At 45.4% G+C, this 19,522-nt stretch overlaps 1 protein-coding gene across 34 annotated transcripts in view; it reads left to right on the top strand.

Moving 5' to 3' along the window:
• FHIP1B (FHF complex subunit HOOK interacting protein 1B) overlaps positions 1–19,522 on the top strand; it is a 163,120-nt gene that overhangs the window by 128,342 nt on the left and 15,256 nt on the right. For 4 of the 34 annotated variants that reach the window (XM_057316913.1, XM_057316915.1, XM_057316914.1 and 1 more), the window contains 7 exons: positions 12,830–13,137; positions 13,267–13,905; positions 14,255–14,413; positions 14,600–14,686; positions 14,894–15,094; positions 18,716–18,795; positions 18,998–19,203. In XM_057316913.1, coding sequence (XP_057172896.1) covers positions 13,000–13,137; positions 13,267–13,905; positions 14,255–14,413; positions 14,600–14,686; positions 14,894–15,094; positions 18,716–18,795; positions 18,998–19,203 — 1,510 coding nt within the window. In that variant the 5' untranslated portion in view covers positions 12,830–12,999. Of the gene's footprint in view, positions 1–2,525; positions 6,833–10,502; positions 11,061–12,829; positions 13,138–13,266; positions 13,906–14,254; positions 14,414–14,599; positions 14,687–14,893; positions 15,095–18,715; positions 18,796–18,997; positions 19,204–19,522 lie in introns of those variants that run through there. The other 30 variants (XM_057316927.1, XM_057316922.1, XM_048217464.2 and 27 more) reach the window with 25 other exon arrangements.

Below are 19,522 nucleotides of genomic sequence, written 5' to 3'. Positions count from 1 at the left end.
TTTTCTATTTATTTTTTCTTAGTCTTTTCATAAGTTTGTCCACCCTTTCTGTGTTGGCATTTTTTAAGACTCTGACCTAGGCCTTCCTCTCTTTCCACGCTCCTGGCTCTCTCTGGCCAATCTTGGTCTCCCACAGGATCCCGTTTCCCATCTACTGACTCCCAGGAGCTCTGAGCTGCAGACCTATCTATACCACTAACTGCTCAGTGGATATCCTTATTTATTATTATTACTATCATTATTATTATTATATGACATTGTGGCAGTTTTTAAACATGGTCACAAATTCTTTGACACTCCTCCCTTGTGACTGTTTTAACCAATAGAATATATATAGCAGGAGTGATTTCTGAGGCTGGATCATGAAAGGCCATGCAGCTTCCTTCCGGTTCTCTTGGGAATGCTCATTCCAGGATACTCCATCCTGGAAATTTAGCTGCCATATTGTGAGAAGTGCAAGCCACAAAGAACAGTCATGTCTCTGTAATGTGTTTGACAGTCCCAGCTGAGCTCAGTCTTTTAGTTGTCCCAGTCCAGGCACTGGACATGTGAAGAAGAGTAAAGAAGCCCTCAGGTGACGCTAGCCACCAGCCTCAAGTCACCCCCTGGCATTCAGGTGTCTTATATGAGGCCCCAGGCATCATGGACTAGAGACAGCCATTCTTGCTGTGTCTTGGTTGAATTCCCAGAATCTGTGAACGTAAAGAAGCGGTCGTTGTTTTACACTACTAAGTTTGGGATGATTTGTTATGCAGCATAGTAACCAGAACAAATTATATATATATATATATATATATATATATATATATATATATATATATATACATACACACACATTTCCTAAGTATACAGCTTGATGAATTTCATAAAGTGAACACACCCATGTAACCAGCACTCACAGGAACCCCACTCTGCCCCCTTCCAGTCATTGCTTTTCCAAGTGTAATCACTAGCTTGACTTCTAATACCATAGTTGAGTTTTGCCTGTGAATGAACTTATATAAACTAGCATCAGTTTTTAATCCTTTTATTTTCCTTTCATACACATCCATTCATCAAGCCCTGGTGCCTTACCTTCATGTCCACATGTCCTTTCTCTGTAACTTTACTACTTCAGTTTGGGCCTTATCAGTTTGACCATGTATAAAATTCTTTATAGTTCTCTGTTATTCCAAGGATAAAATCTAAACTCCTTTACATGGCATACAAATCTCCCGTTCCTGACCTCTGTTCATGTCTTCAGCCTCATCGCTTAGTGTTTCCTCTGCATGTTGCCTGTGCTCCAGACATGCTGTACTGATTGTAGTTCTCAGAGCACCTCCCCACCTGTTGTTCATTCTTCCTTGCCTTGGTATGGGCTGATCCTTTGGGCTGAAACTTCCATTTCTTTTTCTTTTTAAATACTTTTTATTTTAAACGAATTTCAGACTTGCAGAAAGTTGCAAAAAAGGTACAGAAAGTTCCCGTAAACTTCTTAGCCATGTTCCCTTGTTATCGTCTTATATAACCAGAGTACAATGATCAAAACCAGGGAATTATCATTGGTACAATACTTTGAACTAAACCACAGACCTGATCTGAAACTTTCATTTCTCTTAGTTTACCATACTTTGCTTGTTTCTCTGCTCAGACATCATTTACTCCTGAAGGCTTCCCTAAACCCCTTTGCCTTCTTTCCCTCCATCACACAAGCCATGCTAAGTGCTGCTCCTTGGTGGCAATTATTACACTATATTGCAATTGTCTGGCTTAAGGGCTGAAGTCTTGCAGGGCAGATATGGGTTCTAATTGATCTGTCTGGAATCCGGCCTGGTGTGGAGGTGCTTATTCCGTGTTCCTTGAGTGACTGAACAAGACGGTGTCCAAGGCGGATCACCGGGCAGCAGGTGCTGGGGAAGCTAGGAAGGGGCGGTCATCGGCCGGGTACAGGCCAAGTCATGCACGCAGATGGGAGAAAAATGACCTAGTTTGTTTGCAGTCAGCCATCTCTTGGGCTCAGCTTTTCCACAGGCCCCGCACACCTACTTGACTCCTCCCCTCAGACCTACCCTTCGTGCTAGCTCCGCCCCGTCCAGCCCACTCTTCCACCCTAAGCACCGCCCAGGACCATTGGCCCCGCCCCTCCACTCTAGTCTCCCCGCCTCAGCCGTCTTCTAAGCCCCGCCCTTGGCCTGTCCCTGCCTCTTAAAGTCGCGTCCCTCCTTAGGTCCCGCCTTCTGCCCTCTGGTTCGACCTTTCCTCCTCAGGCTCCGCCCCCGCCCTACGGGCCTCCGCCTCCCCAGAAGTCTTTCCCTATGACACGCTGGAGTCCTTAAAAGGGCGGGGTTTACAGCACGAAGGGGCGGGACCCGGGGAAGAGGCGGTACTCCTTGCTCGGAATGCCGTCGGCGACCCCGCCCCGGCGCTCGGCCGTTGCCAGGAAACAAGCATCGACGCTCCGGCTCTGGCCGGGTCCAGCCAATGAGCTGGCACGCCACTGCCCAGCGGTGCGTCGCTGGGCGGTTACGTGAGGTGCGCGGGGGCGCGGGTTGCGTGTGGCGCGGGGCGGGGCGCGGCTGGTGCGCCTGAGGAGCGATGGCGGCGGCCTGAACTCACCTAGCAGGGCTGCGGCGATCGGGCCTGGTCAGGGTCTGGGTTCTGTGAGTGAACGGCAAGTATGGGCCGCAGGGCCCGCGGAGGCGCGTGAGGGGCTGACGGACTGGGGAATGACGGCACCGGATTTGGTGACTGTACTGGTTATGAGCGGACAGGGTGAGGGTCTGGCATGTGGTGGGGGGCCGGGTGTGTGTGTCTAAGGTAGGGGAGCAGCGCAAGAGCCTAAGGGTGAGCGGGCAAGTGAGGAGCTGGGCAAGAAGAGGGGCTAGGGATGCTTTTCGAGGGGCCTAGGGAAAGGGACTTGTGAACACGGTTTAGTGAGGGGCTGAGGCACCTGTGGGCAGGGGTGAGGGCAACCCTGGGACCAGAGTGAGGGGGTACGGCCTGTGCGGGGAGGGGAGAGTAAAGGGCAAAGGCGGGAGCCTGCGGGCTGGTGGGAAATGGGCGAGGGAGTTGAGGCTAGGGCATGAGCGAAGATGAATGAGGATTGTGAAGCTTGGTTAAGGTTGAGGTTGTTTCTGGAGCCTCCTTCGATGGACTGTCCTGCCCAGTGTCCTGCCTAGTTTCAGACCGAGTAGGACAGCTTGGGTGGAAGTGTTGTGCACTTGGCTTTTGGAGGACAGAAGAATGAAGGCGTCACAGGCAGTAATAACTACGATAATGAAAATTATCTTTGAGGCTTAGTTTTCAACCAGAGTAATCACTGAAACTGCCGGTTTCTCAAGTTCCTCTTTGGGACTCCAAACTTGGAGATGGTCCCTCTCATGGAGGTTTTTTTTTGGCAGTGACAGCCTGTTTGTTTGGTCTCCATATGCTTCTGGGCAACCTCCCTCCACGGCTGCTCTCACCTATGCTGAGCAGCGTGGCTCTGATGGTTGTCATCTAAATTGGACTATCCATTTTCATTTGCTAATTCTACTTTCATGAAAGTCACATGGTTTGTTACATACAACACTATATTTAGGCTCTCAACCAGAATGACTTTGGTCTCAGTTTCTTACAGTTAAAAAAAAAATCCGACATTATTGAGGTAAATTTATATACAATAAACTGCTGATATTTAAAATGTGCGTGAGTTTTGCCGTATGTTTACATCTGTGAAACCATCACCACTTTCAAGATACTGAACGTTTCTACTGCCCCCAGAAGTTTTCTGCTATCCCTTTGCACTCATTTCTCTGTCCATGACACATTTTTGGTTCATTTTATTAGTATTTTACAGGTCCCTTTCTCCCTGCCAACCCACACTACATGAACATTTTAAAAGTTCTAGACAGTTGGGTTGGCACTCAGTTATAATAGACACTTCACTTTCCCACCACTAAATTTTCCTCTCTAGTGACAGTCGACCACAGAGCTCAGATACCTTCCCCAACCTCAGGGATATTTAGGCCTTTCCTGTCCAGACTGTTCTCTTGAGAATTAGGGGCAGCCCAAGCCCAAGTTGCCATTCTGTTCTAGAGTCTCAGCCTCAGGACCAGCTGTTCTGACCCATTTTATGTTTTCATTGCTTCCCTCTGGAGGCCCATTTTCATGCTAGTGGAACCTTTGACCACCTACCCTTATGGGCAGAACCCTGTAGAACTGACATGTGTCATAACAGGGTTTGGAGCAGTGATTCCTAAACACTGGGCCAAGGATACTGCCAGTCCATGATACAGATTTCATACATCCAAGGAGGAAGGAGAGAAAGATAACATATAAAACATGAATTTTTCATAAAGATAAGTTCATTCTGAGATTATGCTATTCTTTTAGTGTTAAAGTGCTTTCTGACTGATGAAATAATGGTGACAGTAGATGGTGGGTTTTAAAGAAATGGTGTTATTTGCCAAAATAAGAAATAACAAGCCTGTTTTTAAGTTTTTTTAGAAATTATTTTTACTGGTCCCTGAAATGGAGAAATTTAGAGAGATGATGGTGTGGTTGAGAAAGCCTGTGTTTAGACTAATTCTAGATAACTTCTGACATTTGAACAGCATTCATTCAATCTCACATTTCACTCAGTTTACATACTTTGTGAAGTAGGCAAGGGCAGGAATTCTTACGTTATAGATGATGAATCAGATTCATAAACCAGAGGTCACATAGTGATAAAGTGGCAAAGCTGAACCCAAACTTTGGTTTCCTGAGAGTGGGTGACTTGGGGAAAGAAGGTTTATAGCGGAGAGTGAAAGCCATGTGGACTAAAAGGCACGTTAGGTATGGGAAGAGTTGTGATGACTCGGAGGACATTATACTGGCAAAAAGCATTTTTTATGATTTGTAATTAATGTGGTTCCAAAAGAGATTAAAGAAACTTTGAGGGTGACATAGAGATGTGGTTTTGTTTAATATTGTGGCAATGACATAGGAACAGGTATACATAATACCTGGGTCACATTGTGATAGTGGTAGGATGAGTCAAGTCATCAGAGGGTTCTTAGGGACTGTCCAAATTCTTGGGTGTTCTGGAGAAAGCACTGGGTTTGGTAAGGTATATACTGAACTCTGTTGAAGTAAGTAAAGTAAGTAAAATGGATTTTGACTTAGACATACAGCCTGGTGGTAGATCTGAGAAGTAACATAAATGAGGGTGGTGATGTAGATAGAAACATGTTTGGAGTGCTGTATATAACCATTTATTCCACATCTGGTATGCACCAGGCACTCTGTTAAGTGCTGGGAGAGCAAGTTCATTCATTCATATATTAATTCATTTATTCATTCAGCACATACTTTTTCAGTGTGCAATTTGTCCTTGTGAAGCTTACATTTTACGAGATAACAAGATAAATAAGACACGGTCCTCTGAGGTCTCAAGGAATTCTCAAAGAAATTAGAATTCTCTAATTAGAGAGAGTGTGAAATACAAAAGCATATCATGGGAATATAGTCTCTCCCTGTGTCTTACATATTTGGTGGTCTACCATATAGATATATGGTATTACAGGTATTACAAATTTATATGTCCAAAACAGCACTCGGTGTCTTTGCTCTGAGAGTGTGCTGTTATATCACATGTCCTATCTCGGTCCAGGCAAGGACTTCAGTGTCCTCTTCATTCTTTCTGCTCCTCACCCCCTGCATTTAATCACTCACTAAAATCTTAGTATGTTTCCCTCTAAATTATTTTCCTCTTCGTCTCCATGGCTACATCTTAACTGTTAAAGCTTTAGTTTACTTCCTCCTCATCACTCATCTGGATTCCCCCCACCCCTTGACAGTCTCCTGCCTTCAGACTTGCTCTTTTCTAGTCTGTCCCTAGAATGATCTTTCTAAAAATACAAATGTAATCATGGAGCTCCTCTGCTTAAAAACTTTTGGCTCTTTGTGTTCTGTAGGACAACATCCAAATTTCTTAATATGGCATCATTTGGCCTCAACTCACCTCTCCAGCCTCATCTCTTGCCACTCCTTACTTTGTGTTCTAGCTTGAATAAATTGTTCACAGTTCCCTAACAAACATGTTACTTTTTTGAGCCTTGAGATCTTTGTAATAGCTGGTTCCCTTACTAAGAATACTTTTTCTTCTCTGCCCAGTGAACTTTCCTTGTTCTTTAGGATCTGGTTCATTCTCTCCTCCTCTTTTGACATCTTCTTTGTCATCATCACCCAGGAGGGGTGGAGAAAGAACCATGTGTGACATGGAGATTCACTGCTGTAAAGGGGAGTCGCCGTGACTTGAGGTTCATGTTGTGTAAAGGCTGTGCTGGAGTCAGGTGAGATTCTCTGCAAGAAGCAGAGGTTCTTGGGGAGAGGGGAGGGAGTGAGTTGGAACTACACATTGATAACCCATTTGTCTTATACATGTAGGCTGAGGGATGGACAAGAAGGGAGGATATGTGTAAGCTGCTGAGCTCTAGGTTAGTAGGCTTCTGTGAGGTCTCCCCCTGCCACCCTACGCTTTTGTACTTCTATGAGGTTTTAATCAGATCTTTCTACTTTCAGTATTTAGGGTAATGGCTCATTCATGCCTCTTATGTCAGTAATCAGTCATCTTGCCTAGGAAGAGCCATTGTAGGGAGAGAAACCTAAGGACTTTACGGACCTGTTCTTGAAAGGTTGTTTTCTGCTCTCCCTGTCTGCTGTAGGTGTTGCAGGTGTATCCCTGCTCTCAATTCCCTCCCTCTCTTGCCTCTCCCAGGGCAAAGGTTCATAAGGAAGGCTGAGCCACTTCCGGCCTTGTGCCTGCTATTCTGAGTTTGGTGGACACCCTTGCTGAATGTGCCTGTAAGGTTGTATTTTGTGCTCTAAGGTGAGTAACTGACCTTGGCTGTTTGTGGGTCTGAAAGATCAGCTCTTTCTTCCCCCTTTTCCCCTGTGTCTGAGCCTGAAAGTAAATCTGGGAAGAGGGGTCTACTCTTTTTTCTAGACTTTGCAGTGAGAGGAAAGGGCACAGTGATAGGGTGGTGATTCCATTCTCTTTTTCTTGTTATTCTCTTTACCTTGTTTTGAACTTTGCACAGTTAACAGGGAATGAGAGAGGCTTAAGTAGGTGACAGGAACACCAAGCTATGGTCTTCTTTTGTGTTTTTGCAGTATGTGAAGGGGGCCCAGGGTAAGCGTTAGCTTTTGTGCTCTGAGACACTGATTTCAGTGTGGCTCTTCTCTTTGAAGTCTTTGAGAAGACTTGGAGATGGGAGGATGAAGAAAGGTCCTGGAGGCTATTCCTCTTGGGTCTGTGAGCAGTGCCCTTTGTTAGTCAAGCAGTGAAGCAGAAGTGGGCACCCCAGTTATATTGCAAGGTAGGAGTTGGTTGTTAATCTTTGGAATTGAGTTCTAGGAGCTGAAGGCACTTTAGTTTTGGATGTGTTAAGGCTTTACTTTGCTGAGACTGGATGCTTGGCCCTTCTTCAGCTCACCAGAGTGTAAGTGCGAGGTGGTAGGGATGGATGTGTCAGAGCAGGTCAGATAGGATCAGGAGAGGGAAGGGAGAAAGGAAAATGTTATTTACAGAGCACTTGCTTTATATGCCTGGTGTGCTCCATAGGTTATTTTATTTAATTTTTAAAACAGTAACAAAACTTATTTCATCAGGAATTTATAGATAAGGAAACTGAGGCTCCCATGTGTGAAGTGATTTATTTAAGGCCACACAGCTGGAACATGATGGACTAAGATTCAAACTGGAGCTCCTGTTTTACCTACTACTTTGTGTTACTCTTAGTTGACCTTAGGGCCTCTATTTATTTTCAGTCCTCAAATGAGATATGATTGAGAAAGCATTCTGTAACCAGTTGCTCTTGTACTTAGTTAGGGTCCTTGCAGGAAGCAGATCGCACACATTTGGTTTGGGAAGAATTTAATAAAGGGACTGTATATACAAAGGCATGGGCAGAGTTTAAGGAAACCAGCAAGGGAGGATGCAGTCTCCCAGGGCTCCTAGCAGTGAGAGACCTAGTAGCAGGGGACTTTTCTTAACCAGTATTCTCACCTATTGGCTTTGCTTTCCCCAGTCGGTGCTTAAGGACTTGGGCAGACAGTACCGTTTTTAGTGCATTCCTGCTGCTGGTAGCTACTAGAGTGTATGACTGTTTGATGGTTTACAGGAAAGCATGTGTGAAAGACTGAGCATCCGTTCTGTGGCTCTACCACCTTCTCCTTCTCTTCGCCACCCCCACTCTCTTGGGCGAGTGAGTGAGGGAAGGTTAGGTGAGTGGAGAGTGGTGGTAGATATTAGCTTCCCTGTTTCAGATTTCCGATTTACCTGAACTGGCACCCATCCTTTTTTTTTTTTTTTTTTTTAAGATTTTTTATTTATTCATTTGACAGAGATAGAGACAGCCAGCGAGAGAGGGAACACAAGCAGGGGGAGTGGGAGAGGAAGAAGCAGGCTTCCAGCGGAGGAGCCTCATGTGGGGCTCAATCCCAGAACTCCGGGATCACGCCCTGAGCCGAAGGCAGACGCCCCTGGCACCCATCCTTTATTACTGTTTTCCTCCTTTCTCAGAAAAAGTGGTATACCTCTTTTTCTCAGACTAGTCCTACATCTGATTTTTCTGTCAGCTATCCCCACCTTATTTATCCACAATGTGACTTTCTTCATACTTCTTTTCCTCACTTGACAGACATACTTGAGGCTCTCCATCCTAAAATAAAACAACCAAAGGATAAAAACTCTTTCTCTTGACTCCTCACCACCCTGCCCTCCTAGTTTCTTTAAGCTATTGCCCTATTTTCATCCTTCCCTATGTCACTGACTTTCCTGTATTGCATCTTACACTTCTTTGGCTCTTAAGAAGTCATTCTTTAATTACTTTCCTAAGTTTATCTAAAACTTGGTTGCTAAAACTGACTGATCATTTTTAATCTTCATTCTACTTAGTCTCTCTGTAGACTATACATTATGGCAATCTCTACTTCTTGAAACTTCCTTTCCTTGATTTCTAAATTATCAGTATTTCTTGGTTTTTCCTTCCATTTCTGGCTACCTTCACAGTCCTCAAAGACACTCCTTCTTCGCTTTCCTACTTTCTGGTTTTCCCAGGATGTCACCCTCAGGTCCTTTCAAGATCCGCTGTTGTCTTTGGATGATCTCATCCATCTCTGTAGCTTCGTCTACCACCTATAAGCTGTTGACTCCTGGATATATATCTCTAGTCTTGATTTTACTCTTGAGCTCAAGTATATTTCCGTTTGCTTTCTGGACATCATGGATATCCTATAGGTGTCTCAAAGCGTAACATGTCTCAAAGCTTAGCTTATTCATCCTCTTTTCTAAAACACCTTTGTTATGTGCTCCTCACCTATTAAAGGCATTATCTTTTACTGAATCTCCTATACTTCATATTAGGGTCTTCTCTTATCCTCCATACGTTTGTCGGGTCTTGTTTCTTCAAGTTAAGTGGATGCAGATTATCTGCATTTGCATCCCAGTTTTGCTACTACCAGCTGGCTAACTTTGACAGTGTATTTAACCTTTGTAGGTTTTGGTTTTTTCATGTGTGAAAAGGAGATACTAGTACACCTAGAGTTTTTATGGGATTTAAATGAGCTACTACATACAATGCTTAGCGTAGAGCCTGGCATGTAGTAAGTGCTCAATATATGTTAACTATAATTATTTTAAATTTAGCATTCAGTTCCACAAGCATTTTTGAATTCCAGGCACTGTGTTGGCACTGTAATTGCAAAGAAGAGTGAATGATATGGTCCCTTCTGAAGGACCTTGCTATTATTGGCGATACATTACAGGTGTAAATAATTTCATTATCACCTGGGACATGCTAAGATAAAGGTTAATCTCAGATTTATCATTTCAAATCTTGCTCTTATCACCTTAGTTCATCTGTCATCTGCCTCTCTCTGCTCCACCTTCGACTGCTATCTGACATCTTTTTAAAAGCAAATTTGATCTTGTCATTTCCTTGTCTAAAAACCTCCTTTGTTTCCAGAGTGTCAATAGATAAAACCTAAACTTGTTAGCATGATACTCAGTGGTAATTATAACCTTCATCCATATTTACCCTTCAACTCAATGTTTTTTTCTTCTCTAAGTACTCTGTGATTAGGCCACCCAAACTTGGAACTGATTTTCCGATTTGTCATGTGCTTTCACAGTGCCATATTTTTGTTACTGTTTTTAATATGAAGGCCTTTCCCTTGGCTCTCTTTGTGGCCAGTATCTCATTGCTAAAGACTTAAATCAGACATCACCTCTTTTCTGGAATCCTGTTACAATCTGTCAGGCAGAATTAGTTGCTTTCTTTCATGTCCCTGTAACTCTTGTGAATACCTCTGTTTATAATATTCTTTGGAGTTTTTATTCATGCTCCCCATCCAACTGTTTTTATCTGTCTTCCTATTTCCATTGATTACTTAGCAGAGTACTTAGTACTTTATCAGTATGGATGTACTTGAGTTATTTTTTTTTTTAAAGATTTTATTTATTTATTTGACAGAGATAGACAGCCAGCGAGAGAGGGAACACAAGCAGGGGGAGTGGGAGAGGAAGAAGCAGGCTCATAGCGGAGGAGCCTGACATGGGGCTCGATCCCATAACGCGGGGATCACTCCCTGAGCCGAAGCCAGATGCTTAACTGCTGTGCCACCCAGGCGCCCCTGGATGTACTTGAGTTATTAATCAGTGAGTGAACCCTGCCTGCTGTTTAGGATTGGCCCTGCCCTTTATTAGAGGGCTGTCTCTTGTCTATAGGTTTCCTTAAGCCTAGTTGCTACCTTCCTTCAATTGTGAGTTAGTAATGGTCAGAGAGAGTATCTGGGTGGAAGGGAATGGTGTTAACATAACCCGAGGGCAAAGTGTGGGGCTGGTGCCAGGTCTCTGAGTTCCTTCAGTCTTTGTTGAGCTTAAAGAGGAAGGACAACTGAACCACACCTTTCCTCTGAAGTTTTTGTACTTGGGAGAGATAATAATGCTGAGGGGGTGAGGGGTGTGATGGAGAAGGAGCGATGGTCTAGGCCAGCAGCTGTTTTGGTACTTTTCCCCCTTTCTTTAGTGAGGACGTCATGTCATGTCGCTAAGAGTGAGTGTTAGATATATCTGGCGGGAGTGGGGTATATGTGTGTATATGGAAATTTGTCCCTGTGTTCTTTGCTGGAATGAAAATTGTTCTCCTGTTTTGTTTTGCTCTGATTTTCACCTCTTATGTGTGTATTCAGCTAGTTAAGGTCTGTTGGGTTATTTCCTACTGGGTGGGCTTCTAGGAAGGGACTGTGATTGGTAGAAAAAAAATTTCTTCCTCAGTAGTCCCAGGTGGCTGGAGTCAGATCAAGACTGGGTTTCTTTCTTTTTTTTTCTTTTCCCCCCCCTTTTTTTAAAGATTTTATTTTTTAAAGTAATCTCTACACCCAATGTGGACGTCCAGCTCACAACCCTTAGATGAAAAGTTGCATGCTCTACTGACCGAGCCAGCTAGGCACCCCAAGATTGGATTTCTTTTCTTTTCTTTTCTTTTCTTTTTTCTTTTTTTTAAGATTTTATTTATTTATTTGAGTGAGAGAGAGCACGCATGTGAAGAGAGAGGTGCACAGGGAGAAGGGAGAGAGGTGCAGAGGGAGAGGGAGAAGTAGACTCCCCGCTGAGCAGGGAACCCAACGTGGGGCTCCTGGGATCATGACCTGAGCCGAAGGCAGGTGCTTAACCGACTCAGCCACCCAGGCACCTCAATTTGGGTTTCTTGATCATTCATTCATTTGTTTATTCATTCATTCATTCACTTAAGCATTTATACATTCAGCAAGTACTTACTGAGTCCCTAGGTATTGCTCTAGGTACTGGGGATAGAACAGTAAATAAAACAGATAAACCTAGCCCTCAGTGAGCTTGCATTCTGGTGGGGAAGCTAGACAAATAAATAAGCAAATACGTATCTTTAGGTAGTGAAACCTGTTAAGAAGAAACTAAGATTAGGAAGCTAGAGAGTGAAGGTGGGAAGATGTGCTTTTAAGATAGAATTAAGTAAGGCCTCTCGAGGAGATGGCATTCAAGAAGAATGGAGTGATGGGAACAATGTGAAGATCAGGGGAAGAACACTCCAGGCAGAGAGAATAGAAAGTACTCAGGAAGGCCTGTGTGAGTAAAGTATGAGTGAGGAGGAGGATGGTAGGCAGTTAATACAGATTACATCATATCGTGCCCGAGAGGCCAAGGTAAGGGATTTGGGTTATTACTAGTGCGGCGGGAGATCATCGGAGGGTACTCAGCAGAGGAGAGACGTAACATAATTTAGGTTTTACAAATACTGCTCTGTGGCGCCTGGGTGTTAAGCATCGACTCTTGATCTCAGCTCAGGTCTTGATCTCAGGGTCGTCAGTTCAAGCCCTGCGTTGGGCTCCACCCTGAGCATGGAGCCTACTAACTAACTAACTAAACTAAACTAAACTACCTGTCAGGGGAGGGGGGTGGGAGGCAACACTGGAAGCATGGAGACCAGATAGGAAGCTTTTGCAATAGTAAGACATGCTTTGAGGATATGGGTGATAAGGTCTGCTGATGAACTGGATATTGGAATTAAGGAAAAGAAGAAATAAGGATGATGCCCCAGTTTTAGGTCTGAGCATGTAGGTGAATGTTGGTATCATTTCTTGAGATGGAGAAGGCTGGACGAGTAACAGGTGGGGTGGTAGAAATGAGTTCTAAACACATGTGTTTTAAGCACATTACATTTAAGGTGCTGTATGTGTGCAGTGTGAGTGGAATTTTCAGTGGATTGGTGGCTCTGGGTTCTTCCTGTTGGGGAGTGGAGAGAGGCAAACTCCTGTTGATCTCTTCCTTTCTCTTTCTTTGAATTAGATTTGCCTCTGGGCTCACTGCTCCAGCCTGGTGTAGCTTTTGGCTCCATGGCCAGCTACTGGCTCCTGCAGACCGGATGAAGCAGACTAGAGACACAAGTGGAGAAAGCCTCCAGCTGGCAGATTCTCAGAGTGTGGCCCTCTGGCCACTGGCCCTGCCCAGCCTGCCTCATGGAGAGGATGAACTGGCTGAGCAGACTGGCCTCCCGTGGCCCTGGGCACCGTGCACCTCAGGGGGCCAGTCTGCAGACCCCTGTCATGGCTGACCCTGAGACCTGCCTCATGGTCTTCAAGAATCACTGGTCCCAGGTAGGAGATGCTATGCTAAATGGCCTGATCTGGCTTTTTGAGTCCTTCCAACCTTCTGTGATCTCTCACAATCCCACTTAGTCATCATATCATCTTAGATTCCTGCCGTCTTCTGTCTTGTTTCTCCAGGTGGTGCGAATCCTGGAGCGGCAAGGCCCTCGGGCAGCTCCTGGGGGTGCAGATGATCTCAGTGCTGTGCGCAACCACACTTACCAGATGTTGACACTGCTGGTAGAAGATCGTGCCGTTCCCTCAGCCCCCACAGCCCCTGGGCCCTTGCTGGAGTTCGCTCTGCGTGAGGACCTGCTAACCCGTGTGTTGGCATGGCAGCTTCAGTGGGATGAGCTTGGGGATGGGGTTGAGGAACGGCGAGCTGAGCAACTGAAGCTGTTTGAGATGCTAGTGAGCGAAGCCCGCCAGCCACTCTTGCGACATAGTCCAGTTCGTGAGGCTCTGCTGACCTTGCTGGATGCCTGTGGCCGCCCTGTGCCCAGTAGCCCAGTACTGGATGAAGGCCTGGTGCTACTTCTCAGCCAGCTGTGTGTGTGTCTGGCCCGGGAGCCTTCACTGCTTGAGTTCTTCCTACAGCCACCTCCTGAGCCTGGAGCTGCCCCCCGTCTTCTCCTCTTTTCTCGCCTCGTTCCCTTCGTCCATCGAGAGGGCACCCTGGGCCAGCAGGCTCGTGACGCCCTACTCCTGCTCATGGCTCTCTCAGCTGGGAGTCCCACTGTGGGCCGCTACATTGCAGATCACTCTTACTTCTGCCCGGTCAGCACCTCCTGGGATGGGGGGTGGGGTATGGTGTGTAGACACTTGACAGCACCTTGCTGTCTAGAAGATGTGGAGGGGCTATGTACGAGGTCCTCCTTTAGGTAGTAGCTCCCTAGGTTTGAAAGCAGTACTTGGATTTGGGGTGGGGATGAAACATGGGCCTAGGTGGATACTAAGGCTCTTCATGGGCCAGTGTCCCCAGGTGATGTCCTGGCACATTTAGTAATTAAATATCTGCTTTGGGAATAGCTCTTTCTTCTACTCCTGTCAAAACTCTGGGTTAATAACTCCCCTTTTCTTATATTGTCTGAGCTTTTGGTAACCTGTCCTTGGGGATGACCCCCAGGTGCTGGCCACAGGGCTGAGTGCCCTGTACTCCTCACTGCCCCGAAAGATTGAGGTTCCAGGGGATGACTGGCACTGCCTGCGACGGGAGGACTGGCTGGGCGTGCCAGCCCTTGCGCTGTTCATGAGTTCCCTAGAATTCTGCAATGCAGTCATTCAGGTGGGACTGGGGTTCCCAGGAGGTCTGGTCTTTGGTCATTCTGGGGAGATGAGGGGAAGGGGGCACAGTCCCTGGATTTCTGCTATTCCGCCATCTTGGTGGTAGGGTGCCTGCTTGTACCATTCTACTCCCTTCCAGACAGTGGCTACCTCACATTCCTCCTCCCTCTCTCTTGCACCCCTACAGGTGGCTCACCCTTTGGTGCAGAAGCAGCTAGTTGATTATATCCATAATGGGTTTCTGGTGCCTGTCATGGGCCCTGCCCTGCACAAGGTGAGAGTTATGGGTGGCAAGGCAGATTAGGGTATTAGGCTGAGGGGTGGTGACCTACATGCCAGGGCCAATGTGGGAGGCAGTGGGCTGGGTACTCCTCCCTTTTTCCCTGTCTGCTCCTGCTTCCTCCTTAGAACTCAGGGAAAATGACTCAGTATATGTGCTGGGAAGCCTTAAATTTCCAAACTTTCCCTTCCCTTCGTCCAGACCTCTGTGGAGGAGATGATCGCCAGTACCGCCTATCTGGAACTTTTCCTACGGAGTATCTCAGAGCCTGCTTTGCTCCGTACCTTCCTGCGATTTCTGCTGTTACACCGGCATGACACCCACACCATCCTTGACACCCTCGTTGCCCGTATTGGCAGCAACTCCCGGGTATGGCCCCTACCTCTGTCCTGGCTTACCTGGGTGAGCCATCTTCTCTCTCTGCCCTTTGTTCTGGGAGGGTGTTCCTGCCCTTCTTTGGCCTTTGTCTCCAGTAATCACTTCAAAGTTAGGTGGCATTTATTTTCCAGTATTAAACTTTTTGACCATTTTGGGTACAGACTTTAATCTACTCCCTTGCTTTTGTAATGTATGAATCTAGAGCACAGTTACTTTTTCTGGATAACTGACTGTTCATTATGACTAGAGGTTTTGCCATTGTGCTGTACTTATAGCATTGGCCTGAGGTTCTCTTTAGCTGTGGCCTGCTGTGGGTGATCCTGCTGCTACGGGTATGCTTAGCTTTTCTCCCCTTTGGATTGGCTGCATTTGAACTGCTATAACTCGGGGCAGCCATCCGCCCACCTACCTACTTAAACATTCCCTTTTCCTGAACGTTTATACTGAATGTTCACTACATGTCTTACTGTTTTCTTGCACTAAGGATAAATCGTAAACGGGATAGACGTGGTTGCTGACTTCATGGAGCTTCCTTTAGAGACACACAAACCCATTAATAAAATAATAGAAAATTGCGATCATTGTTATGAAAAAACTAAAAAACGAAACCAGAAAATAATAGGGTGGTCAGAACCTCTCTGAGGAGGTGACATTGAGCTAAGACCTAAAGGTCATGAGGGAGTTTGCCTATTGAAGAACAAGTAGAAGAAGAGTGGGCAGAGGGAGCAACATGTAAAGGATATGGGATGGGGGTGAGCTGAATGTATTTGAGGAAATGAAAGATCAGTATGAATGGAGGTGTAGTGAGCAAGGGGGAGAAGAAAATGAGATGAAAGTTGAGAGGTAGGTAAGATTCAGATCGTGCATGGCCTTGTAGACAAGGGTAGGAAGTTTGGATTTTTTTAAAAATTAATTTATTTTTTTAAAGTTCCATGATTTATTACTGGCGTATAACACCCAGTGCACCATGCAATATGTGCCCTCCTTAATACCCATCACCAGCATTTTAACCAGTAGAAATATGTATGAAATAGGAGTAAGTAGTTTCCAAGTAATAAAGACCCAAAGTCTTTATAGGGGAATAAAGCATTTGTTTGATCATGGATTTTATGGCATTTATTTGGCTCTGGAACCATTTTTATTTCCTTATTACAAATAATTGAAATTCCCTAGGTCCTTGTGTTTAAAATAGAAGTTCTTGGATTACTAAAGGTTATGGAAAACTGTTCAAGGTAATTGAGATTCCTCGAGATACCTGTAGTCAGCCTTGTGGTAGGTGAGGTTTCGGGAGAGCTATGAATAACAGAAGGGTATAGAATAACTAAGGGTATATGAAGGGTATCTGAATAACTAAGGGTATGGATGAGATATTCCATACTGACTCTGATGAGACCAGTGTTTCTAAACCAGGTGCACACTTCAGAATTTGAAAACGGCAACAGCGACAACATATTCTAGGCTCTGCCGTAGCTCTCTTGAATTCTATCTAACACATAGGGCATGTGAATCTTTACAATATTCCAAAAAGTAATTGTGATACATGCCTGGATTAAGTATTTGGTAAAAATCAATAGGGAATAGGTGTTAAAGCTTTAATTTTATAAAGATACCCAAAAAGGTTTATTTGTCATTATGCCAAAGTTAAACCACGGTCTTATATCTGTTTGGTCTGATGACATGTCTTGTTCGTGTTTCGGGACCATTGATTTCCTTCTTGAGGTTGATTTTTTTTTTCCTGTGCCAGGCTCTATCCATCTTGCTTTTTCCTTAATTTTATCCTCACTTCTTTAACTCTCTCTCATTGTCTTTAGTCTTTAGCATTTGTTTCTATTAGTCTTGTATTTGGTCCTCTGGTTTCAGGGGCCTTCATGTTCTTGGGCTATTTCTTTTTGGTTCCTGCTTCTTAGGAGGAGCCAGATCACTTCTGATTTCAGGATGCCTATGTTAAACATGCAATTGCTTTCCTTTCCATTGTTTGGCCTTTTTAGGCATAATTCTGTTGCCCTGACCTTGAACTTCTTTAAGCTTGTCTTTTGTGGCTTAAAGTGAATCATGCTAGCTTGTCTGTCTGCGTACCTGACTGTCTGTTTTAATTTCCTATTGCTGTCATAACAAATTGCCACAAACATAGTGGCTTAAAACAACACAAATTTATTATCTTGCAGTTCTGTACATTATACGTATTACATGAATCTCATCAGGCTAAAATCAAAATGTTTGGTGGGGCTGTGTTCTTTTCTAGTCTCTAGGAGTAAATCCATTTACTTGCTCAGTAGGATTGTTGGTAAAATTTGTTTCCTTGCAGTTGTAGGACTAAGATTCCCTTTTTCTTGCCAGCTGTCAGCAGAGGACCATTTCCAGATTCTGAGGCCAACTAAATTCCTTGGTTTGTGGCCCCCTTCCATCCTCAAAGCCATCAGTGATGGATCAAGTTTCTCTCATGCTTCAGATTTCTTTTCCTCCTCCTTTCTGACCCAGCTGGAAAAGGTTCTCTGTTTTTAAGGACTCATGTGATTTGATTGGGCCCATCTGGATAATACAGACTACTCTGCCCACCTTAGATTCCATAACCATAAGCATATCTGCAAAATACCTTTTGTCATGTAAGGTGAAGTACTTACAGGTTCTGGAGATTAGGACCTGGACATCTTCGTGGGGCCGTTTTTCTACTTACCACACAACCTTTCAGTGAATGTGACCTTGCTAGTTAATGGTCAGTTAAGGTAAATCTGAACATTTGTGCTGTCCAAAATGTGAACTGCTATCTCATCTCTTTCCCACTGCAGTTGACTTTTAATCCTCCCGCAGTCGTTTAGTAACAGATGAGCCCCTAAACTGGGCAGTGGTGCCCTGGCCTAAGACCCAGTAGTTGGTCTTCAGGGAGCTCCAGGTATACTTGCCATGAGAGAAGTAGAAAGAAAGTGCTGCGGGGATTTGGAAGAGTGAGGGAGTACTTACATATGTCTCTTCTCTTCCCCGTTCTTCGCCTAGCCACAGAAGAACCACCTTCTTATTTTCTAAAACAAATGGTTTCCTCTATTCTGGATCCACCTATTTTTTCCTTTTCCTGTCAGCTGTGCTTGAGCTTCTCTTTCTTCTACCTTCTGAGAGATACACCAGTGTTGGAGAGGTGACTCAGACTCCCTCTTCACAGCCCTGCCCACTTCCCAGCTGGGATTCTTCCAGGTTCCCTCTGGCTTCTTGTTGGTAGGCATTTAGTTACTGTGCTGCTATGGTCTCCGCTGACGGGGATTTACTCAGTTATATTGCTGTTCTTTCCTGGTAGTCATTCACTCAGTCCCAGTATTTCTTAGGGTCTCTCTTCATGGCTACTCATTCCATTAAGTAGTGGTGGAGGCTCTTCTGACAGGTGTATATAGCCAGAGAGTCTGCTGACATGTGTGTGGTCTGTAGAAATACAGAATCTGACACGTTTCATTCCTGTCTGAACAGTGAAGTCTTGCCTATAAAGATCATACGAGCATTTATTTAATAATTGAATAATTATTGTGTGCCAGGCCCTGTGCACATTGTTACTCTCGGAGTGGTTGGTTGGGCCTGGGGCTGGGGGTTCCCATTTGGTAAACATCTTGGAGGGTAGAGAGCTCTTATGGTGACTCCCTCCCTCCTCCCCCACCTCCCCAGCTCTGCATGGTCTCTCTGAGTCTCTTCAGGACCCTACTGAACCTCAGTTGTGAGGATGTCCTGCTGCAGCTGGTTCTCAGGTACCTGTGGGGGCAGGGCTGAGGGATGGCTGATCCTGAACCCTCCAGGCCTTGTGCACTGATGGGCGATGGGTTGTATTGGGGTTGCTCATGCGTTTCCTCTTGGAGCCTGGCTTAGTCATGTAGTTCCGTTGGCTTGATGTTCTCCCAGGTCCTGTCCTTCCTGATCTATCCTGTGTCCTTTTTTTGCTGTCTTTTTCAGGTATCTTGTCCCATGTAACCATGTGATGCTGAGCCAGAAGCCAGCTGTACGTGATGTGGACCTTTATGGACGAGCGGCGGACAAGTTTCTCTCCCTAATCCCACGCTGTTGTCGGCATCGTGCCCCTAGCCCACCCCGTCCAGAGCATGCCTCATGGGCACGAGGTGGGCCTAGCAGAGAGGCAGGGAGAAGGGAGGACACCACGGGTATGGCCTGGGTTCTGGGGAGCCTAGCAAGAAGGTGGGGCTAGGGTTGGGGAGGGAGGTGGCCATGACTGGCGTTCCATCTTTGGGGAGGGTGATGAGGGGTCTTGCAGGGTGGATCCTTAACTCTCCCAACGAAATTTCGCTTCTGAGCAAAGCTGCTCCTCTTCATTCCAGTCCTGTATTGTTTCTATTTTCCATTGTTTCTTCAGTGTTGGGGGTGGTGAGAGGGGGTGGTGGATGCCAAAAAACTTAATTAGGAGGGTGTAGAATGAGCTGCCTGAATAGGTCACATGTCTTTGTTGCTTCGTTGCCTTCTCTA

Source organism: Ursus arctos, unplaced genomic scaffold (genome assembly GCF_023065955.2).
Source record: "Ursus arctos isolate Adak ecotype North America unplaced genomic scaffold, UrsArc2.0 scaffold_22, whole genome shotgun sequence".
Taxonomy (NCBI): Eukaryota; Metazoa; Chordata; class Mammalia; order Carnivora; family Ursidae; genus Ursus; species Ursus arctos.
The sequence above is the reverse complement of the archived record's forward strand: the minus strand, read 5'-3'. Positions and strand labels throughout refer to the sequence as shown.